This window comes from Phaseolus vulgaris, chromosome 11, assembly GCF_051622355.1.
Source record: "Phaseolus vulgaris cultivar YP4 chromosome 11, ASM5162235v1, whole genome shotgun sequence".
In the NCBI taxonomy this organism is placed as follows: Eukaryota; Viridiplantae; Streptophyta; class Magnoliopsida; order Fabales; family Fabaceae; genus Phaseolus; species Phaseolus vulgaris.
Genome location: NC_143508.1, coordinates 2,094,671 through 2,116,942, shown reverse-complemented (window position 1 = coordinate 2,116,942; position 22,272 = coordinate 2,094,671). Strand labels below are relative to the sequence as shown.

At 25.9% G+C, this 22,272-nt stretch overlaps 1 protein-coding gene across 1 annotated transcript; it reads left to right on the top strand.

Annotated features, from left to right (window-relative positions):
• Positions 1 to 5,177: 5,177 nt before the first annotated feature.
• On the top strand, positions 5,178 to 6,956 carry EXLA2 (expansin-like A2). Its single transcript, XM_068631372.2, has 5 exons — positions 5,178 to 5,452; positions 5,574 to 5,683; positions 5,770 to 5,951; positions 6,290 to 6,422; positions 6,523 to 6,956. The coding sequence occupies exons 1-5, from the start codon at positions 5,338 to 5,340 to the stop codon at positions 6,766 to 6,768; spliced, it is 786 nt and encodes a 261-aa protein (XP_068487473.2). The 5' UTR covers positions 5,178 to 5,337; the 3' UTR covers positions 6,769 to 6,956.
• The last annotated feature ends 15,316 nt before the right edge of the window (positions 6,957 to 22,272 follow it).

Below are 22,272 nucleotides of genomic sequence, written 5' to 3'. Positions count from 1 at the left end.
ACCGTATTCTGAAAAGTTTATTTCAGAAAAAAAAAATTGAAAAACGTTTTCATGAATTATGAGAAGTGTATCCCAAAAAAAATCCAAAAGTTATTTTAAAAATAAAATAAAATAGTGTTTTTAAAAATATATGGGGGTGCAGAAAGAATTTTGAAAGGGTGTTACACCCTTGGACCAATCACGGAGACAAGTATGGGTCGTAAAATGTGTATAACATTTCAGAAAGCATTTGGGCTACCCGATCTTATTATAAGGTTAGGTTTATTCAAAGTGCATTAGGAAATATATATATATATATATATATATATATAAATATATATATATATATATATATATATATAAATATATATATATATATATATTTCATATTACATCATTTGAAGCTAATCTCAAATTCAGAAATAGTATCCAGATTAGATTATGTAATCCATAATATATTTTTTTAAAATGGTATTCTAGATTACACAATCCGAAAAAAATTTCTGGATTTGAGAGTAACTTATAGATTATATGATTCATACATATTTCAAATTACATAATCCAGAACCTAATATCATATCAGAAAGACTTACAAATTATGTAATTTGGAAGCTAATCACACATCTGAAAAAAGGTTTTTGGATTGCATAATCTGGAAGCTAATCTCATATCAGAAAAGACTTTCGGATTATGTAATTCAGAAGTTAATCTCATATTATAAAAGACTTTCAGATTATGTAACTCAGAAGTTAATCTCATATGAGAAAATACTCTCAGATTATATAATCTGAAAGCTAATCACACATGTAAAAAAAAGCTTTCAAATTCGATAATCCATGAGCTAATTATGAATTAAAAAAATATTTTTAGATTATATAATTTGAAATATTAAAAAATAATGTTTTGAAATAAAAAATTTATGGGAGTAGCACATAGCATAGGAACGTACGGAGGAAGAAGCAGGAGAATTCGTTAAAATAATAACAAATTACATTGTAATTTTGGTTTTTCAATCTCCTGACTTACTATATTAGAGTAATTTTATTTATGGTGACGTAACTTTTATAATCTCGAAGCATTTTCACAAATGATAAAGATTGAATACAGATTTCCACTAATAACATATAAATGGAAAATATGAGCTATTTTAGTTATTATTTAATAGGTATTTTGGTCCTTTCATTATTGATTTTTTTTTTAAAATTTTATCTTAACATTTTGAATGTTCTTAGTTCTATTTCTTAAAATGGAGTTAATGTAATTTCTAAATGTTATTACAGTGATATGTGTTATTCGATCCCAACATCTTGCCAAACTAATCAAATTTAATTAATAATGTGTCATTTGTTATTTATGTTTTGCTATGTATGTGGTGTGTTATCATTCTAATATTATTATCATCGCTATCAAATTAAAACACTTAAAACGGTGAGATGAAATTAAAAAGAAAAGCTCTCATAGTAGACAAAATTATTAAATATTTTAGTTATTTTTTTCCAACGCACTAATTATCATAATTTATAAAAAAATGTAATTTAGGTAAGATTTTAATTCTCACTTTCATATTATGCGGTTTTAATTAATAAAAGTTTTTCTTAATGATTCTTTAAATGAATAGATTACATTTAAAGTTTAATTAAACCAAAATTAATTTTTGTGGTCACATTCTCAAATGTGATTGTCATTCACTCCACTCATGCACGATTAAGACTATGACCAAACAAATACCACATTCATTTGTGATTATGGAATTAGATGTAGCACTACAACAAACAATAATGAAACGATTGTGATTAATTATTATAACAAAAAAGCATAGTATAATTTTGCCTGAAAATTACACATATCTTCTCAAAAAAGGCTCAATAAATACAAAATAATAGAATAATTTATTAAATCTTTTTAAATTTCAACTAATAATAGCTAATATTAAATATGTATTATATATTATGGATATGATTCATATCCTTGTTTATGAGAAATTAAATAAAATATAGATAGCAGTTGTATTCCCAAATTCCTAAATATTTTTTTCCGTTTCATAACGATTGCACGTATAATCATTTGAAAAATCATTTATATTTACTTCTACGCATAAATAATTTTTTTTACTATTTCTTTACATATATGATATTAAAGTTTGAGCTTTATTGCTATTTTGAACCTAAAACATTTTATAATTATTTATTGAATTTCTTTTAACATTTATTTCTGGGCCGGGCCGATAATATAGTTCATATATTTATTGTTTCAAGACGTTGTTAACTAAAAATTTTATACATATAACGAAAGAAATAATTACAAGAACTACTAATAATAATATTATATATATTAACTCATCAGAAACAAAACACCAACCTCTCTATTTTCACTATTGATAAAAAATAATCAAAATATTAAATAGATGTTTTATCTACAAATAACGTTTAAGAAGTAATCACAAATATATAAAAATAAAAAACTGATTTTGAACGATTATCTTTCAGAGTATAAATAATAAGGCCCAACATTATGATGTTTCCAATTCAACTTTAATTTGGTCATTTTTAGTTGTGTGGTCAATCATCAGTGTTGAGATAGTAGATTTAATTGATTTAATCATTTTTGGTTGATAAATTTAAATTATTTATTAATAATAACTTATTTATAAGATACTTTAATTATATTATAGGCGTATACGAATGTATAAAATATTTAAATTATTTATCACTGAAAATATACCACATGGGAATAATAGGGATACTTGTAATTATTTTATCTCAGGGACAAACTAGTATTAAAACATAGACAGTATTATAAAAATAAAATTGTAGCATCAAATTGTCATAGAAAAAAAAAATCATTATTGAACATATATATGCAAGTTTCCAATAATGACTAGAGATTTGTTCATTGCTGTTTCTTGTTTTAATTTATACAGCAGTCTGATGTTGTGGACCAGTTGTTCGTAGCACAAAAAAGAAATGATTGCAGATGTTCTGTTTTTTAGTTTTTCATCACTTTGTTTCTTATTTCTGAATTGTGTATTTTGTTTTTTTTTATTGATTATTCCTATTATTTGTCAGCTGTGAGAGACTCAATTTGCATTCTTATTGATTTGTTTTTACCTTTTTATTGAAGGGATTTTTTACATTAAAATGCTTGTATCTCTTGCGTACTTGGGGTTTCTGTTTTCCTGTCTCTGTATTTATTGCTCTAATTTCTCACTCATTGGGCATTTTACCCATTAAAAAGAAGAGATCAAGCATACCACAGGATTTAACTGAATAAGGATTGTGATTAGGTGAAGGTGTTATTCAAGAATAAGAAGCCAAAAAAAGTTAAGAGGTGATTTAGTAGGCATAATATATTTTCTTACAGAATGAATGATTAATTTTGGAGGACATGAGTAATGAATATTGTTTGTATTTCAAGTTTTTATAAGCTTTTTAATTTTCTTAGTTTTTCAGTTATTTGTCTTTTTTGGATTTTTAATCTTTAGACTTATGTCAAGTGAGGTAAATTTATTTGCAAAGATACTTCATTAATCAAATTAACAAGGGAAGTTGTTTTTGTATATGAGTATATGGATATATGGGTATGAGACACTAGAGGTAACTGATTGAACAATTGATTCTTCTTTGGTTGTGTTTCGCTTCTTCCTTCCCTTGCTCCTCAGTCTCAAGCTTTGGCTCCTATCGAGAGTGTACCGATAAAAGATACTTTATTCAATGCTCAAGTAAGTATTTCAGCGTATAATGAGTGTTGTATTATTAGTGTTGTACACTTGTTTTGTCTAATGTGTTTATTTATATAGTTTGTCGTGTGTTATATTATTGATGAGTCGTATTTAATGTGTATAATCATAAAAATAAAAATACTTGATTTATCGCATGTCTTTTTATCTTGAAGTCTTTATCCTTAGTCAGTCGAACAATCTTCGATACTGAATGTTATCGATCATCTGACCCCGACCGATACATAAACATAACTGTGATCTTAATCATAAATTAGTTCAAGTTATCTATTTATACTAATATCTCATGGACATGTTAACAAGAATCCTTATTTGGATCTTAAATCTTCATTAAATTTATTATAAGGTCTAATATCTTTAATAAACTTATTATCTTAATGGCTTAATCTTAAATTAGAATTTATTATTAAAACCTATTTCTAATATTATTTTATTAACCTCTTACAACTAATAACATGGGATGTTGTGTTCTAACAACATATGAAGATACTACAAGATTAGTTTCACATGAATTCTGATATGCCAAGTACTTTGATCAATCATAAACCGAAAATTGAAAACACAGAGTGATTCAATATGTATATTTTTCATATATATTTAGAAGAAAATAGGTGATAATATTACCAAATTAACAAGAGAAGATCATGAAACACCGAAAAGAAGATATTATGGAGTTTGATTGTATTGTTATTCTTACTTGGGAAATGGGTGTGAGTTGTAAACTTTGTTCCTAAATTCCCACTCACGAACAACCCAACAATCATTTCCCATCCCTACCTTCTTAAAACCTTATTTCTTTTTGTCTTTTGGAACGCCCTACGCGGAAACCTTTTCAAAAATCAACCAACATGCCACATTACCTCGTTTTCTGTTTTTTTCCTTCTTTCGTTTTTTTTCTCTTCATTTTCACATAGGAGTGAGGGACAGCTGTATTGGACTATAGCCACCCAAGATATTGTTTGTTCCCTTCACAATGTGTGATTTTTAAGCCATTGACTATAGCCACTAACCTTCCAAAAAGCTAATTAATTACTCACTTAACTAATTCAAGCATTTAATAATTCATCTTCTTTTCTCAAAAAAGTTAAATAACCCTTTTTCCTTTTCTTCTTCTATCTTCCAATTAATTAATCACACTCTTTTTGTAACACACTATCCTTATTTTGCATCTTATCTAAAACTCACCATCCATTAATTATAAAACACTTACTAATATTTTAAAATCAACGTATATAGCAAAAAAAAACATGAGGAGGTATGAAAAAAAAAACATTATGATAACCTCGTAATGAATCAAGGTCCATCTCCATCTGGTAACAGTTAAAAAGAAAGAAAGAAAGAAAAGAACACGATGTAACAGTCACCAACAGCTGTTTGGTATTGGCGCATAGAGATGTGCAGAGTCGGTGAGTGAAGTCAGAAAGTGACCCCATTTAGTTTCTTTGTGCAGCCGCGTTAACTCAGTGCGTTTCCCCTTTCATCCATTCTTATCTATTACCAAAGCTTTTTGGAAAATGCTGATCTGTCACCAATATATCAGTGTTGTATATATATATACCTAGCTTCTTCTCCTTCCTTTCTCAAAACTCATCCTCAAAACAATTCAACATCATCCAACACACATGGCTTTCTTTCTCCTCTTTTTCCTCTCCCTTCTTGCTTCTTCTGCCACTGCTTGCGATCGCTGCCTGCACCAATCCAAGGCTTCCTTTTACTCCAGAGCTTCTGTTCTTTCAAGTAACATCATTCATTCATTCATCATTTCATTACTGTCATAAATGGCTTCAATTTCCATATTTAAGCAGGCCAAATAGAATGATCTTACTAATTGATTATGTGAATTTTGTGTATGAACCAGCTGGGGCATGTGGGTATGGCTCTTTGGCACTAGACATAAGTGGTGGACACCTTGCAGGTGGTGTGGCCTCTCTCTTCAAAAATGGAGCCGGTTGTGGTGCTTGCTTTGAGGTGTGTGTGCAAATCAGAAGGACCATGTACCACCAAATTGATGTGAATTGTTCTTATGATTACTTATCATTTTTCTTTTGTTGCAGATAAGATGCAAGAACCCGAGTTTTTGCAGCACAGAGGGTACTAGAGTGGTATTGACTGATAATCTTAGTCACAACAATGAAACTGACTTTGTGCTGAGCAAAAGAGCTTTCTCAGGCATGGCTCAGAAGGGAAAGGGCCGAGAAATATTGAAACTTGGCATTGTTGACATTGAATACAAGAGGTAGGCTTAAATCACTTCAGTTTTGGATAAAGTTTTATCCTTTTCCTTTGGTTCTTCCTTTCCTTTTTCCTTGCTTTGCCACTGGTTTTGGCCTGACCCCACTCCCCACCTACCGGCCCACCCACCACCTATACAGAACAATCATTGTGGACCAACCCTTTTAATATTATGAATCCCTACCTCAATCATGTGCCACTTTAATGACAGTAACGGTCTAATGCCTTTTATCTGCATAATAATATTTCATGACCCTGTGTTAATCTTAATCTATTAGACATTTATAGTGCATCAGAAAGAATGCTTTCTGACTCTTTCTTGGTGGGTGTTTAATGGAGCAGAGTACCCTGCAACTACCAAAATCAGAATTTGGCTGTCCGTGTAGAAGAATCAAGCAAGAATCCTGATTACTTAGCCATTAAATTTTTGTACCAAGGAGGTCAAACAGAGATAGTAGCCGTTGATGTGGCTCAGGTGTGTTGTCAGACAGAAAACATTATAGTATTTTGTTTTTTGTTTTGAATGAAACTTTGCTAACGTTGGCTTGGTGGGTTACAACATTGATTGTTATTAGGCTGATTCTTCAAACTGGAGCTTCATGAGCAGAAACAACGGGGCAGTGTGGGACACAAACAGGGTACCCAAAGGAGCATTGCAGTTTCGGTTAGTGGTAACAGCAGGGTATGATGGGAAGTGGATTTGGGCAAAGAATGTCCTACCTTCTGATTGGAAAAATGGTGTCATATATGATTCTGGCCTTCAGATAACAGACATTGCACAAGAGGGTTGTTCCCCTTGTGATGATTCCATCTGGTCATGATTCATTGCAACTCTCAATAACCTACACACACACACATACTATATAGTCTAGTCTCACACACCAACTTATCATACTAAGAAATCATGGAGTACACAATAAACTTCCAAACCATTCTTATTTCTTTTCTTTCTTCTTGTAAGTTGCAGACAGCAAAAATGCAATAATAATGATTCTTTTTTTCTTTTTCACTCCGTTTCTGGAATATAGGAATTGCATTCTAACCTTTTGAATCAGCATCAGAGGTATTGTTCTTTGACCAGTAACTAAGACTTGTTTGTTTCGGGGCTGAAAAAGCGCGTTAATACTGCATTTCATGAACTTGCTTCTTAGAGGCCATGAAATTTCCATTCTACCTATCCATGTATAAAATTGGAAACAAAAATCAGAAAAAACCGTAATTTTTCTAAGTTACCTTCCAAATTCACTCACTTTCGTCTTTTTCTTCTAAAATAAGTTCTGGTAAGCTTTCGATATAAAATCCAGAGGTTTATTATTCCGCGGATACCTCAACAGTTTATATCACAACACTTTTTATTTCACATTTTTTTTTCTCTTTTCTGGCTTTCATTTTTTCTGTTTTAATATTTATAGTAGAATTTCGTACAAAGCATTTTTTTTCTTAAATCAGCGGGAAATAAAAAAAAAATAACGAAAATGTATAAAGGGACTGTAGAGAAAAGGGTAGAACAGATATTAAAGAAACAAAAATATGGGAGTGTGAAGAGGAAAAAAGGGTACAAATAACAGGCCGTACCATATTCAGAATACTTTAGTCTGGGCCATTGCATTTTCCACCCCATTTTTAAACCTGCACTCCATATAAATTAAAATTTCAAATTTACCATTTGAAATTTGTATTCTAGATTTTACAATGGATAGTAGATAATATGTATTCTATATAAATTAAAATTTCAAGTTTATTATATGAAATTTGTTTTCTAAATTATAAATTTCAAAATATATCTATTTCCTAAGAAGTACGTTATAGATATGAAAATATATACTAAAATAAAATTTATAAAATACATTAGTACATTCTAAATTATATATTTTTAAAAATATTTTAAATTTCAAAAAATATTATATTTCGAATTACATATTTTAAATATACAAGAAAAAAATATTATATGTTTTCTAAATATATCTTCAACAATAAATAAATAAATAAAGTAGTTGCTGATTTAGTGATACTGTATGAAAAAAATAATAATACTATAAATGGGTATATAGTTATTAAAGTCATATCATAAACTAGTTGGTTGACTCAACATTCAAACAGGCTGCTTATGTTTTTATGCATGTATAAAAAAACTTGTAAATATGATATATAACGAATTTATCGACATATTAATCAATTTTATCTTATATCTCAATAACAAATTTATAAAAAAAATAATAAAGATAAAACAACAGATACAATAATACAATTCTATTAAAAGGCAATGGAAAACATGCATACAACTATTTCCTTTCAACTTTATACATCTTTTCTATGATCTTTAATCAGGTAAGAGTATATAATACAATGTAGAATAAATTAATAAATGAATAATTATAGATAAACATTCATCATTTTAAACATCCTATAAATATCAATCAATATTCTATTTATCTTTTCTGTTACATAACTAGTTAATAACTACAATTTTTTTAACTAGATATAAATTTAAAAACTACTTTATAATTTTTTATTAATAATATAAATTATTTTAAATATCAATAATTTTTTAATTTATAAAATTATTAATAATTTAGTTAATATAATGATTAATTATTTTGATTTCTAAAATTAATTTTTATTTAATAATTTTTTCTATGGTAGTGTTATGTGAAATAAGGATAATTATAACACTTGAGGGCGAATAAATAAAGAGGGATTGGAGCAGTTCCTTGAGTATTAGATGGAGCTGTTTTAGAGGCAAAATGTTTTCTCGTACTTTTTTCCCAACAACAACTGGTAACAATCTCGTTACTAACGTAACTAACTCTTTAATAGTTGTTGTAAGCCGTTGAGCTTATATTTGTGTATTAAGGTTGTTTTTATGGACACAAGTATATAATTTGTGATAATTGTTGTAATAATCAAAGTAGTTGCAACTGTATTAAGTACAAAACCTATAAATACTTGTATTATGTATAGTTAATGAGAAAATTACTTCTTCTTTTGTCTGCAGTTCTGTAACAGATATTTTAGTGAATGTGTGTGAATCTGATGCTTAACCTAACAATATTAAGTATATGTGATTTAAAGTTGTAAGTGGGAATACAATTTAAATTAGGATAGGTTTATGATTATGTAATATGTTTCATAGAGGGTGTAGATAGTAATTAAGGTTTTGAGCTCAAGTGTGGGCTTTATTGGGTTTAGTTTCTTCTGAAAATTAAATAAGTTAAAAAACTGAGGCAGTTTCTTCCTACAATCCATGATTTCTTTCTGTACCCTATACTTTTACAAATTCTAAAAGTATCTATTTCATTCTACAATCCGTAATACATTTGTATTGATTGTGCAATTCAAAAAAAAATATAAAAATTTATTTTGGATTATACAATTTGAGAAGTCTTTGGATTCTAGATTTAATATTTAAAAATTAAAAAAAATATTTAATAAAAATAGTAAAGGGTAATTTGGATGTTTTTAAGGGATGGGGTGCAGGAAGAAAGAAATGGAGGTGACGAAAGAAATATCCAAAATGTGATTGGAAGATTTTCCTATCTTTCTCATGTTCAAGACAATAACCAAAATCATCATTCTTTCGTTTATTTTCTCTTCTTCCTTCTTTCATCCATAGATTTCTTATTCTTGAGATTTATTTTTTTTTCAATGTGTTTCCTATTTGGTTGTTGTTTTCTACTTCTTACTCTTTTAGCCATGCATGGAGGATTTTATTAAGAAAGTGTGAAAGATTGAATATGGGTTTAATATTAAAAATTTGATCATTAGATTTTGATTATTAACTCATCAATGTTTCATATTTTTTTCTCAACGAACACAAACATAACATAAGAAGTAAATTTTAAGTCTAACTCAACTTCATAAAACTGATTTATAAGATGAGATTTGCACCCATATATATTATAATATATAATCGATGTGGAATATCCAACAGTAATTTGAGATAACGAAAGTTTTTTAAAAAAAATAATTAAATAGCATCTTATTTAATGGAATTGTATAGAAAAAATTGTAATTTTTTTTAAGTTTGGTGAAATTAGTAGGTGATTATAATATTGTAATTATAGATAGACATTGGCCGAATTTCGCTTAGCATGTTTAAAAAGTCATTAAGCGGATTTCTTATGTTATCTAAGTCAATAGCTTAGATTATAATGTTATGTTAGTTTATTGAGAGATATATTGAACATTTATCTTTCAAAATAATGAAATTACAATTCTAATTATGATTTATTCAACTCATAAGAATCTTAAGTAATTTTTTCAAAAATCATGAAATCATTAGTCGGATTATGATGTATTCAAGTGTTAAGATTCTTACGTAAAGATAAGAATGTGATTGATAAGTATATTTATAACTATATATTATTATATATGTGATTGAGTATACTGTATAAAATGATTTAGTATTCAAATTTAGTGTTTTAAAACTATATTAATTTACCTAATAAGTATAAAACTGGTTACTTTAACTTGTTTTGTCCAAATCATTGTTGATTATTACTATTATTTATTTTAATTTTGTTTATATATATATATATATATATATTAATATTCATATGTTTGAATATTTTATATTTATTTATACGTAATTAGTTAATTATGTTTATGCTATAAAATATATAATTTAATCAGAAGAGTATATTCGGTTAATTTCAAATTGGAGAGAATAAATACTGTATATATATTTTTTATGAACAATAAAAAACGAAATAAATGAGATTACTATAAGTATTTCAATCTGTATATATGTTAACCACTAAGAAGAGTGTTACCAAAATTAGCATATTTTTTTCTAACGCAATATTTATCGGTTAATTAAAAAAAAACTATTAAAAATACTTGCTAAATAAGTACTAAAATCTAAAGAAAAGTTCAGAAAAAGTAATAATAAATAATATATATATATATAAAAGTATATACAAATAAATATAAAATTAGTAAGATATACTTTCTTAATCGTTTTTTTTTAATCTGAAAACTTGAATTAAAACCGTATGTGAACTATATTATTTTTCTTCTGCATTTTTAAAATCAACCATATCTTTTAACAGCAAATCATAAATCATAAATCACTAATTATTTATCATTTAATCTTTATTATTTTTTTCGTTTATTTCTTAGAAAATACAGACAAAATGGATGGTTTTTTTTCTAGTGGTGGAGTCAATGAGTCAGTCAACTGTTGTTTTGTTGCAGCAAGGTTGTCATGGAAAGTGACATAAAAAGAATTATAAATTTCTTCGTAAATTTTGATAATTTAAAACGAATGAAGAAATTTGGTATTATACTTCATATATTATTATTAATTTGAATATAAAATTATCGTAATTTTGGTCTGCTATTAAATTTCTATTTATTATGCACCTAGCTGGCTAGCTCAATTTGCGCCTCATTCATCGCTTCAGATCAAACAAAAGTGTGTTTATCGTTTGTTTGCATTAAAATTTCTCGAAAGTTATGATAAATATGTTTTAATTTTGTTATGACTAAGTGAGTGTATACGTAAAATAACAAAATAAAAATATATTATCATAACTTAGGATAAGTTTTTAATGATATTAAGACAAGATTTGAATTAGAGGTGAATCAGATAAAATTCTCATGGCTCAAACCTTAATACTGTAACTTTTTCCTTTTTTATTTATAATTTATGTCACTAAAATATTATTTTATTAGTCAATATTCCATTTGGTCTGAAATTATCAATGCAAGACAGAAAGAGAGAGAGAGAGAAAAAACATGCTAGCTGTCAATTTTATGCATAGGAAAAAGTAAGTTGTAGTTAAAAAACATTAACTCTGATTTATATATATATATATATATATATATATTAATTATCTCTTCTCATAACTTTTAATTTATTATGATTTCTGATTAATTATTATTTTTAAATGTAAACATTTATAAAAAAACTATATTTTACAAAAAATCTATTTTCATTTCTTAAACTAATATTCTTTATATATGTATATGATAATCCAAATAGTTTTTACACTACCGTGTAAAAAAAATTGTCTTATGAAAATGTTGTCTTAAATATCATATCTACCATTTCATAATTGAATGAATAAGATAAAATTCTTAATGTGTAAAATTAAATATTATTTAATAAAAATTTGTCATTAATTATCCATTAGTTATATATATATATATGGTCATAATTGATGCAACTATAATTGCAGTTACTAACACAGCTAAATAAAAGTTGAGAATATGATAAAAAAAATTACCAAAAAAGTTGATAATATGACAAAAGAGTTATAATGATGGACTGTTTTTAAAATCTCGGTTAAGTTAAAAAAGTATATTTATGTAATTTTTACTATTTACATTACAGTTTTAATTACTTAATGTACACTATTCAACGTCTAAACAATATATAACTTTTGTCTTTAATAAATATTTTTTTACTCACTGATTTGATATAATTTTTCTAAAGTTTAAAATATAATATTCATTATTTAATAATATAATTTTATACAATTTAATTTATACAAACAGTTTTAAGCACTTAACTAATTAGAAATCTACATAAATTAGAAACCATAATCAACTGATTAAAAATCCTGATAAATTGTAAATAATGAGAAGAGAAGTTAAAAATAGAAAATGGAGGATATAAAAATTAGTGTTAATGTTGATGAATTAAAAACGTTGATAAACTAAAAATCATAGAAATGGGTTTAAGAAAGTACCTCTCAATTTATTTTTAGATTGAATAGTGGTGTTGAGCTGTGATGGGCCAAAAGAAAAACGACATGTTTTTAGATTCCGTTAATGGAAATTTTCTGTATGGGTGGGTGGGGATGTTCATATTTACAGATTAATAGTTCTCACTTATTAAAATTATAAATTTCTTAGTGTATATATGTTAGAAAATGAATAAAATTATAATAATATAAATAAATAATAAAATAAAATTAACATTGTATTAGGATCTAATGAATAAGTTTAAATTACTATAAATACATTTAGTAAGGGGAAGGTGTGAAGAGTAAAAATTCAATTAAGTTAATAAAGCTCAATAATGAGCACTATAAATAGGTGGTCTATTTAATATGTAAGTAGATACACACAACCAACCGATAATGAGTTTTGATCCAGTAGCTGAAAGTCCACTCAGATTTGATAACTGAGAGTAAGCTCAAATTTAGTAGTTGAGAGGAAGTCCAAATCTAGTTGAGAGCACGTCCAAGTCCACATAACTGAAAGATAATCAAAGTCAATTGATCCAATAATCGAAAGGCCAAATTGTCAGTGAAAAACCGAAAAATCTTGAGGAGAAAAATGAAAGTTTTTATTTTTAAAAACCCTGTAAGAACACTTAGTAATTTTATGTGAGAGACAAATTTTATTGTATAACTTTGTCAAATATTATATAATTCAATATCTTCCAATTCAATAATGTTTCTTTTCAAAAAGTAATTTAGATTAAAAGTTATATATATATATATATAAACGCAAATTTTATATTATTATAAAATTAATTCATACCGTGGTTACATAAATCAAAATTAATATAGTATGTATTTTTCAAAATAGATTAAAATATAGATTATTTGATCATTTTATCATGTGTATATAACCATGAACTCATTGGTTTCAATGGCATTGAACACCATTTCTTCAAGCAAGATATTTGTACAAATTATCCACAAACGCTTTAAGGAAGTAAAGTAAAAATAAATTAAATTATTCTATAAATTAAATTTACTTACGCAAAAGTTAAAGAAAGAATTTTCATAAACTTTAAAAGGGAATTTCTACAAATCAATATTTGGAAGAGTTTATTTTCTTTTCTTCCTAAAATTGTATATAGTTTTGTAAAGGTATTACAAGAATACTTTTTTATACTAAACTCATTTTTTATTAAAAAATTAAATTAAAAATGTAGTTTAAAACACGACTTTAATATAAAAGTTTCTAATAACTCCAAATTGTATTTTGGAGTAAGATTTTTTAAAAATCGTGATTCCAAAAGCGATTTATTTAAATAAGTAACATTTTTTTAAGATTTATCCATTTACGTAAATAGTATAAACAATATAATTAGCATAAATTAATTCATAACTAACATCTATTATATATAACTAATTACATATTATTATGGCATATATATACAACTATCCTTGTTTTCACAAATATAAGTGAAGTATAATAAAAAAATTATATTTCTTATACTCTCTTTTGTTGAGTTTATATTAAAGTATATAGTTTTGTTAAAGTATTGCGAACAATTTTTTATACTAAACACAATTTTCATTAAAAAAAGTTAAATGAAAAACAAAGATGTAGTTTAAAACACGAATCTAATTAATTCCAAATTATATTTTGGAGTATAATTTTTTTATTTTAAAATCTTGATTTCAAAAATGACTTATTTAAATAAGTAACTTTCTTTGAAGATTTGGTAAAATAATATTTAAAAAGTAAAATAATAAATAATATTAAATGAATTTGGTAAAAAAAAAGCGTAGCTATCCTGCGCTTGTCATCCATGTGAGTTGCAACTTGTGGGTATCCACTATTATAATCACCCGTGAGTTTAACACTCCTGAGATGTCCATGAGTATTTCAAAATAAAATTAATAGAATAGTAAAATATAACTCTAAAACATTATTTTAAATAAATATTAATTTATTCGATTCCAATAACATAAATTTAAATAATATTTATTTCTTTAAAGCATAAATATGAAAACAACAAGTGAAAAATATTTCAATTGATTTTTTTTATCGTTTGATTCTAAATATTTGATTTCTTTTATATATAATTTATATAATTTTTACTAAAATTTCAATAAAACTATGAATTTTAAAATCATTTTGTATCCTATTTTGAATAAAAAAAATACTCAAAATATTTGAGAGGAAAAATGGTCAAAATATTAAGTAAACTAAAATCAACGATACTGCTAAATTTACTTGCTGCACCCAGATAAAAAGCGGAAAAACCTCAAGCAAAAAATCATCAATTTAAAAGAAAAGAAATAATCAATTCTGTAAATAAACTTTAAATCTAATTTATTCTTATAAAATTATTTATTTTTCTAGAAAAAGAATTAAAATATATTAGAGTAAAATATTTAAAGGATAGAATTATTAGAGTGAAGTATTTAAGGATGTTGGTATAACCAAAAAAATTAGTTCCACAAAACCTATATTACCTTAACTATGGCATACTACATTTACACTAAAAAAAACAGATAAGATAAAAAGTAACTATATTACCCTCTTAAAATACTTTTGGTATTATAAAATAAAATTTATATTTATTTATACATTATAAATTTAATTATCTAAATTCTCACTATATTTTCAATGACATTTTATCTATTATAATCAAGAGAGATGTCTTCCTACTAAAATATACAGTTTAGTAACATCCAGTTAAGTTAGAAAAAATGATTTTTAATTTTAAAAAATGTTATATCTTAATGATCGATTTCTGTTATCTTTTATATATTCTGATTGTATTAAGTTATAATAACTTTAATCTGAATATTTTTCAATTATCATAATTTTTACTCCATTACTCATAAATATGATCAGAAATGATTCAACCATAAATATTAGATAATTTAAGCATCTAAATTGATTAAAATTTAAGTAGATGACAAATTAGTTAGCCATTAGAAGTTATAACTTGATGAGGGAAAAGACAATAATGGGAAAGGATTTTGGAAGTGATGACCACGAAATTTCCTTTCCCATTGAGAAATCGAATTCGTACTGGTATGCTTCTGGTATTAAAACAAGTAGCAGATGCTTTTGGCTTCACTTGCAATTTCTCTTTAACATATACAACATGTACTTAACTAACTCACTTAAGCACTGTACACCAATGTTGTTTTTCCTATTATTCAATCATTTTCTGGGCCCTGCTTCTATCTTTTCTGGCAAAAGAGGCACAAAATGGAGAAAATTCGAGGAAAGAGCATGGGAAGTTGCTTTTTTATGATACAACAAATTTGTAAGACTTTGATTTGGTAAAGGTATTAGCACAAAAGCTTGAAGAAGGATTAAATAGTGTTTCTGTTTGACTCCAATGAAATTCATCTCATCATCATCATTTACTTGTGATCGAGAGACTATTTTTGCATCTTCGTCTTTGCACAAGACTTCCAAGTCAAACCCAAAATCATATCCATAAAAAAAAAAAAAAACCATTCTCCATTTTTCTTCATACATTTTTGTTTATATTATTTTAAAGAGAAAGTTTGTGTGACTTGAAAAAAACCAAATTAATGTTCAGGACGCGTAGTTGCTTTTGAATTCACAATCAAATCCTTGGAAAATCAAATCAAACAGTTTCTTTCTGTAATCACTCTGAAAGACTTCTGCAATTGACTTCACAAACAAATTAATCAGGTATCGTTATTTATTTATTTTCCTAATCATTAACTGTAATTAATAAAATTAATAAAATAACAATAGCTTTTTTGGTGTTTACTTTTTTATTACACTATTTGCTCTTTTTAATTACTGTGTACTCTTTAACTTACCTACCTACCTACTACTTTACCATGAATAACGACCAGAAAATATCTACTTAATGTTTATCCGAATTAATGTAAGCTTTCGTTATTCCGTTTGGTTCAGAGAGTTTCTAATCCTTATAGTTAGTTTAAGGTTAACAATTAAACATATTAATTACTATAAAAATATTCAAAAATAAGATAATTATATATTCATTTTTTTTCCAATAATTTTATTTTTTTTAAAAATAATATATTTTTAGATACATAATACTAATTATTTAAAACATTATCTATGGAGCTAAAAGTTGTAATTCATTTACGTACTCCAACTGGGTTTTGAACTCAATGGATTGTATGAGGCTGGTTGTTTAATGTTTTCTTGAGTTGTTTTGGTTGTTCCTTATTTAAGTTGGAAGGTGTTCCTTGGTTGAAAGTTGGTAAGGCTCTAGCTCTTTATGTATAAGGGTTGGACTACCCCTGAAGTAGTTTTCATTTATTTATTTTTTATTGCTGATAAAAAAAAATCTATCGAAGTAAAAGTATAGTATAAATATATAATTATTTGAAATGTATAAGATGATTTGAAATATAAGCCTAAAATTTGTGGAATATAATTTCTAAGTCGAAAGTTAATTGAATGGTTTTAGGGTTTTGTTTAAGGTGATATTTTATGATAATAAAATTGCATCCGTTAAATGCGATCACATGCATATTATGATTGAAGCTTATTTGTCAGATAGCTGAAAAAAGATAGTGGGTCCCACTTTTTTGGTGCATACCAAGTCAAATAGGGTTTCAATTTCAAAATTCGTACAAATTATTTGAAGTCCGGTAAAGTTAAGTTTCTTCATGTGTGTGTATATATATATGTACCAACCAATATGCATGAGTTTCACCAAAATTCTAAATTTTTCATTTAAATAGAAGAGTTAAAATTAATAGAAGAGGATTAAAGAAGAGTTAAAATTAATAGAAGAAAATTAAAGAGAGTTAATAGTAATAGAAGAAAAATTACTACGGTGAGAGACTCAAAAGTCCCTTAAAAAATAAAAATAAAAATTAACTATTACATCAACAACTTTTATTGTCATGTTTATATATTAGTGTAATTATTAATATTAATAAAATTATTAGTATTAATAATATTGTTAATAAAAATATTTATATCAACAATAATATTGAATTTACTTACAAATATAGATTTGTGGATAATGTAAAATTTATCAACAAAGTAATGTTGAATTTGTCTATGAATTTAGATCTCTAGGTAATATTTTGTAAACAATGTTAAATTACCTACAGATTCAGATATGTGGATAATATTCGTAGGTAATACTGAATTTATCTATAATTAATATTTGTGGGTAAAAATTCATCGATAAATTTGATTTTTTTTGTATCAAGGTTTTAACTACCAATTATTTAGATTCTAAATTTGATATAAAAAACCTTGATAGTTAATTAGATATCAATTTAAAAACTATTTATCAATAATAGAAACTAATTTAGAAACTAATAATTTTTGTAGTCTCTAAAATAATATCTAATTTAGTCAATATAGAAACTAATTATTTTTTATCTCTAAATTTGGTTTCTATTTAATGATTTTCTTGTAGTGTATAAATATAAATTAATTGAAATTCACCTTTACCAATTAGATCCCGCATTTGAACATAAAATGTAATTCAAACAAAACATAAACAGACCAGAGATACAAGAGAAGGTGAACAACGTACTTAACAAAAACTTAATTAGATATTCCTAATCTAGGTAAGTTTGATAATGTTTTTTTTTTTTTACCAAAATAGTATAATTTCATAAATTAATTACCAAAATAGATCAAATTTAAAAAATTATTGAAATGGGTAATTCATGTCAAACTGGTTAATTCAATATTGCTTAGAGCAAGAGTAAAAAAAACATGTAGTATATAATGTAATGGGTGATGAATTTCAATTTATTAGCATTTAAATTGAGTTGGATGTATAAGTGGGAATGAAAATCTATGATGATATGGTTGTGATGTGAAATGTCGTGCATTATTAATACAATTATTTATGGGGAAAGAATACTATGTTGAGATCTTTAGGTTGTATATAGAATTTGGAATTTGGAAGGAGATGGTTCCAACTCTACTAATATTGGACTCACATAGAGGAAAATTTTAAATGATGAGAGTCGAAGGAGATTCAGGAGATTCATATAACCTAATTTGTAGTGTGAAAAGAACTATGTTTGGTAGGTCATAGAGATTTACCCTGTCATATGAGTGAATTAAGTTTCTATTTTGTAACTTTGTTGTGGTGAAAACTTAGGGAAAGTAATATAAAATGTGCAGATATGCGAGTATAGCAACATACGAGTCTTCCAAAAGTAGAGTCAAGTGTTTGTGATGTACAATGTTAGTAACTCATAACATGAAATGTAACCTTTTGACTAAGAGGTAGACACTTAACTTTTGATAAATGTTTAATGGATTAAAATTATATCCATGAGAGTATATGAATGAGAGGTGAATAAAATGTATGAATTTGTTCCTTCAATATATTTATATGATTTCAATAAATGCATGTTTATTTTTAAAAATTTAGCTTAACATTTTGTGTGTGTTTATATATTATTTATCAATGGTAATAATAATGTATTTTACATGAACAAATAATGTTAAATGGGAATTATCTCAACATAAATGGATATAGGAGATTGGAAATGATTATATATATTTATTTTTTTTTATTTTTTTGAAGTTATATGTATATAGATCTGGTAGTAAGAGAAATTTTTTATTTTAAATTTTAAAAACTTACTTGAGAAGATGTTATTATAGAGTTGTAACTATCCAAAGTCAGATTCTAAAATAATATTAGAGGTTAACAATAGATTTGTTAAAACTATCATTTATAAAATCCTCTCAATTTTTTCTTGTTGAGATAATAGTTAAGTTTCATCCCAATGTCGTTGATATGTTTGAAAGAATAAAAATGTTTTTTTACACCCATGTTCTATTTTGAAAATTATTTTATATTTTCAATAAAAAGATTTAAAAAAATTATTATAAATATTAATATTTTGTTGTATAAAGTGAAGTGGTATCAAAATATCATAACCTTAAAAGAAATTATTCATGAACTTCCATGTCTTCTTCTTCTACTTTCTTTTAGGGAAGAAGCAAAATGACAATTTTACTCTTTTTCTATTTTTTCATTGAGCACGCTTCTTCCAATTCTTAACTGGAACAACTCCTTCACAATAGCCTCTTACCACCATCTAAGCACCGTTGAGCCACCACTATCCAATCCTTCATTTTCAAAAATACAAATTAATAGATTTAATGTATTCTAAATTAATTTTAGAATTCAAAATACATATTTTAAATTATAAAATTTGAAATATAATTGTACAATTTGATCAAAATTTTACAGTCCATAATTTAGATTTTGTATTTTAGAATCTGAAATACATACATAATTTACATTTTGAATTACAAAATTTAAAATGAATAATTTTAGCATTTTTTAAAGTATGAAGATGTGAAAAAATGTGAAGCTCGGATACAGTCAAAATGGCATCGTCGATGTTTCCGATACACCGCGGACACGGACACACGGTGAAAGCGTGTCCGACACAGTGTTGGACGCTTTTTATTAGACCGAAAATGGTCCTCTTTCTGGATATGTCGGAGGAGGCACGTTTCCCTCCTTGGATACATCAAAAAAGCTAGAAAAAAAACGTCTTTCAGTGTTTTAAAGACTTTTTCTCTTTCACACTAAATCTCTGATAAAATCTAAACAAAATATTAAAATTCTCAAAAAGTAAAAATTAAACATTATATATATATATATATATATTTTTTTTTTATGTAACAAAATATATTACTATATTTTAATTTATATATAGTCGTGTCCCGTGTCCTATAATTTTTAATTTAGCCGTATCTTCATATTTATATCCGTGTCGTATCCGTGTCCGTATATGTGTGGGCTTCTTAGAAAAAATAACACTGTAGAGTCCGAAGGCTGGATTTGCCTAGGTTTGAACAGGATTGCAATTGGTGGTAATTGCAGTCTATTTATGTTTCCAAGTTCCCAGGCAAAAACTGTGCAAAAGACTCATTATTCTTCTTTGAGAATTTGGTTCCAAGTTTCACACATGCTATGGGTCAGTCCTTCGAATTTGAAGTCTCAGCAAAGAATCAAAATTTTGTGATCGCTCCTTTTAGTATTTGAAACGAAGGACGTAATTTACCGGGAACTTGTTTTAATGAGTCAAAATACGTAATCACCTGTTAATGAATTCGTTCAAGTAATTATTATTTTTACGCCAATGGTTGTAGTCATAGAAAAGACGAAGAAAGTTTTTTGAGTTAAGGCTCATTAAATTCATGCTGCAGTACATTAATGCTTCAGTACTGTGTGATTTGAAATTCCATTGCAGAACAAAATATCATTATGTTCGCATGTAGATATCAGGAACTTTCCAGATGTTGGACTTTAATTAGCAAATTTTGGTTGCTTTCTAATTAAAAGTTTAAGAAGTGAGTAACTTATTTTTAGATTGTAAAAAGAATTGTCTTTATTTAACAATATAATTTTTAGTTATATATATATATATATGTATATTTATAACTAGAGGATATATTTAGAATCAAAGTAAAACAAAAACAGTTTAAAAAGTAAATTTAATTTAAATATAAATTAATTTTGTATATTATTTTTATATTATTTTCGAATGAGATGGAGACTTAGAAAACGATTACCTTCTTTCTTAATCAGTCGATACGTCTCTACCTTATCTCTTTCTATAATAACTTCATAATTTTCCCTTCACTCTTCTCCTCCTCCTTGTAAACTCCAAGCTTGTACAGTATATGCAAAAGGTATTACGACGCTTAGTGAGATCTCAATATTCGATGTTTGATATAGTTAATGCGTGATGATGACATACTTTTTTTCTCAAAATGTGTGACTATTTATATGATTATCATGAGTAATTTGTTATTTGGTCGAATTAAGTTTTTTATTATAATTAAGAGTGTATTACCTAATGCTTAATCATAGTTTGATCTTTAATCTCTTGTAAAACTTAATGAATATGGTTTTGTCGGTCGATTTTAACCGAATACTAAGACATCCACCTATCGTCCAGACCGACCGATACATATATTTAAATGAGAGTTTTTATCATAAAAATAAGTTAGGTGCAATATAATTCTTTTTTCCAAAGTAAAATTGTCTAAAATTGGTTCAACTCAAAGTTATTTATAAATTCACAATCAATTTGTAACTTGAATAAAAGTGTAAAAAAAATATGGCTATAACCAGTACTTTAAAATCCTATGAAAAGTTAAACGAAATCAAACAATACAAATTTGTTTCTTTACATTGAATTGCTTAGTAGACCTATAGACAAGAAAAAATGAATAACCATAATGTGTGGGACCAAATCTCATAATTTTATTAATTTTTTTGGTAATGAAGCTTTAATATCAGGTGAACTTTCTTTAAAAAATTATAGTATTTGAATATTGACATATTAATGTCTCAATAAATCATGCAATCTCTCAAATAACATATAACATTAATAACATTAATGATAATATTTTATAATAAACACTCATAAATCACTATTAAAAGATAATTAAGTATTATTGCACTTAATCTAATATTTTTATCATCAATATAACACTATAAATAAATAAAAAACACTATAAATTAAGTTATGATCTTAAACTAAATCATTTATTTAAATTTGATTTGATTTTAAAATTAAAATATAGTTACAAATATTTATACCAAGAAGATAAAATATTTAAAAAGATTGAAAATTAACGAAAAATGAAAACTC

Bases quoted from the DNA above. Each gene is read 5' to 3' on its own strand.
- EXLA2 (XM_068631372.2), top strand. From the start codon at position 5,338: ATGGCTTTCTTTCTCCTCTTTTTCCTCTCCCTTCTTGCTTCTTCTGCC. The intron at 5,684-5,769 runs GTGTGTGTGCAA...CTTTTGTTGCAG, and splicing joins GTTGTGGTGCTTGCTTTGAG to ATAAGATGCAAGAACCCGAG. The intron at 5,952-6,289 runs GTAGGCTTAAAT...TTAATGGAGCAG, and splicing joins GTTGACATTGAATACAAGAG to AGTACCCTGCAACTACCAAA.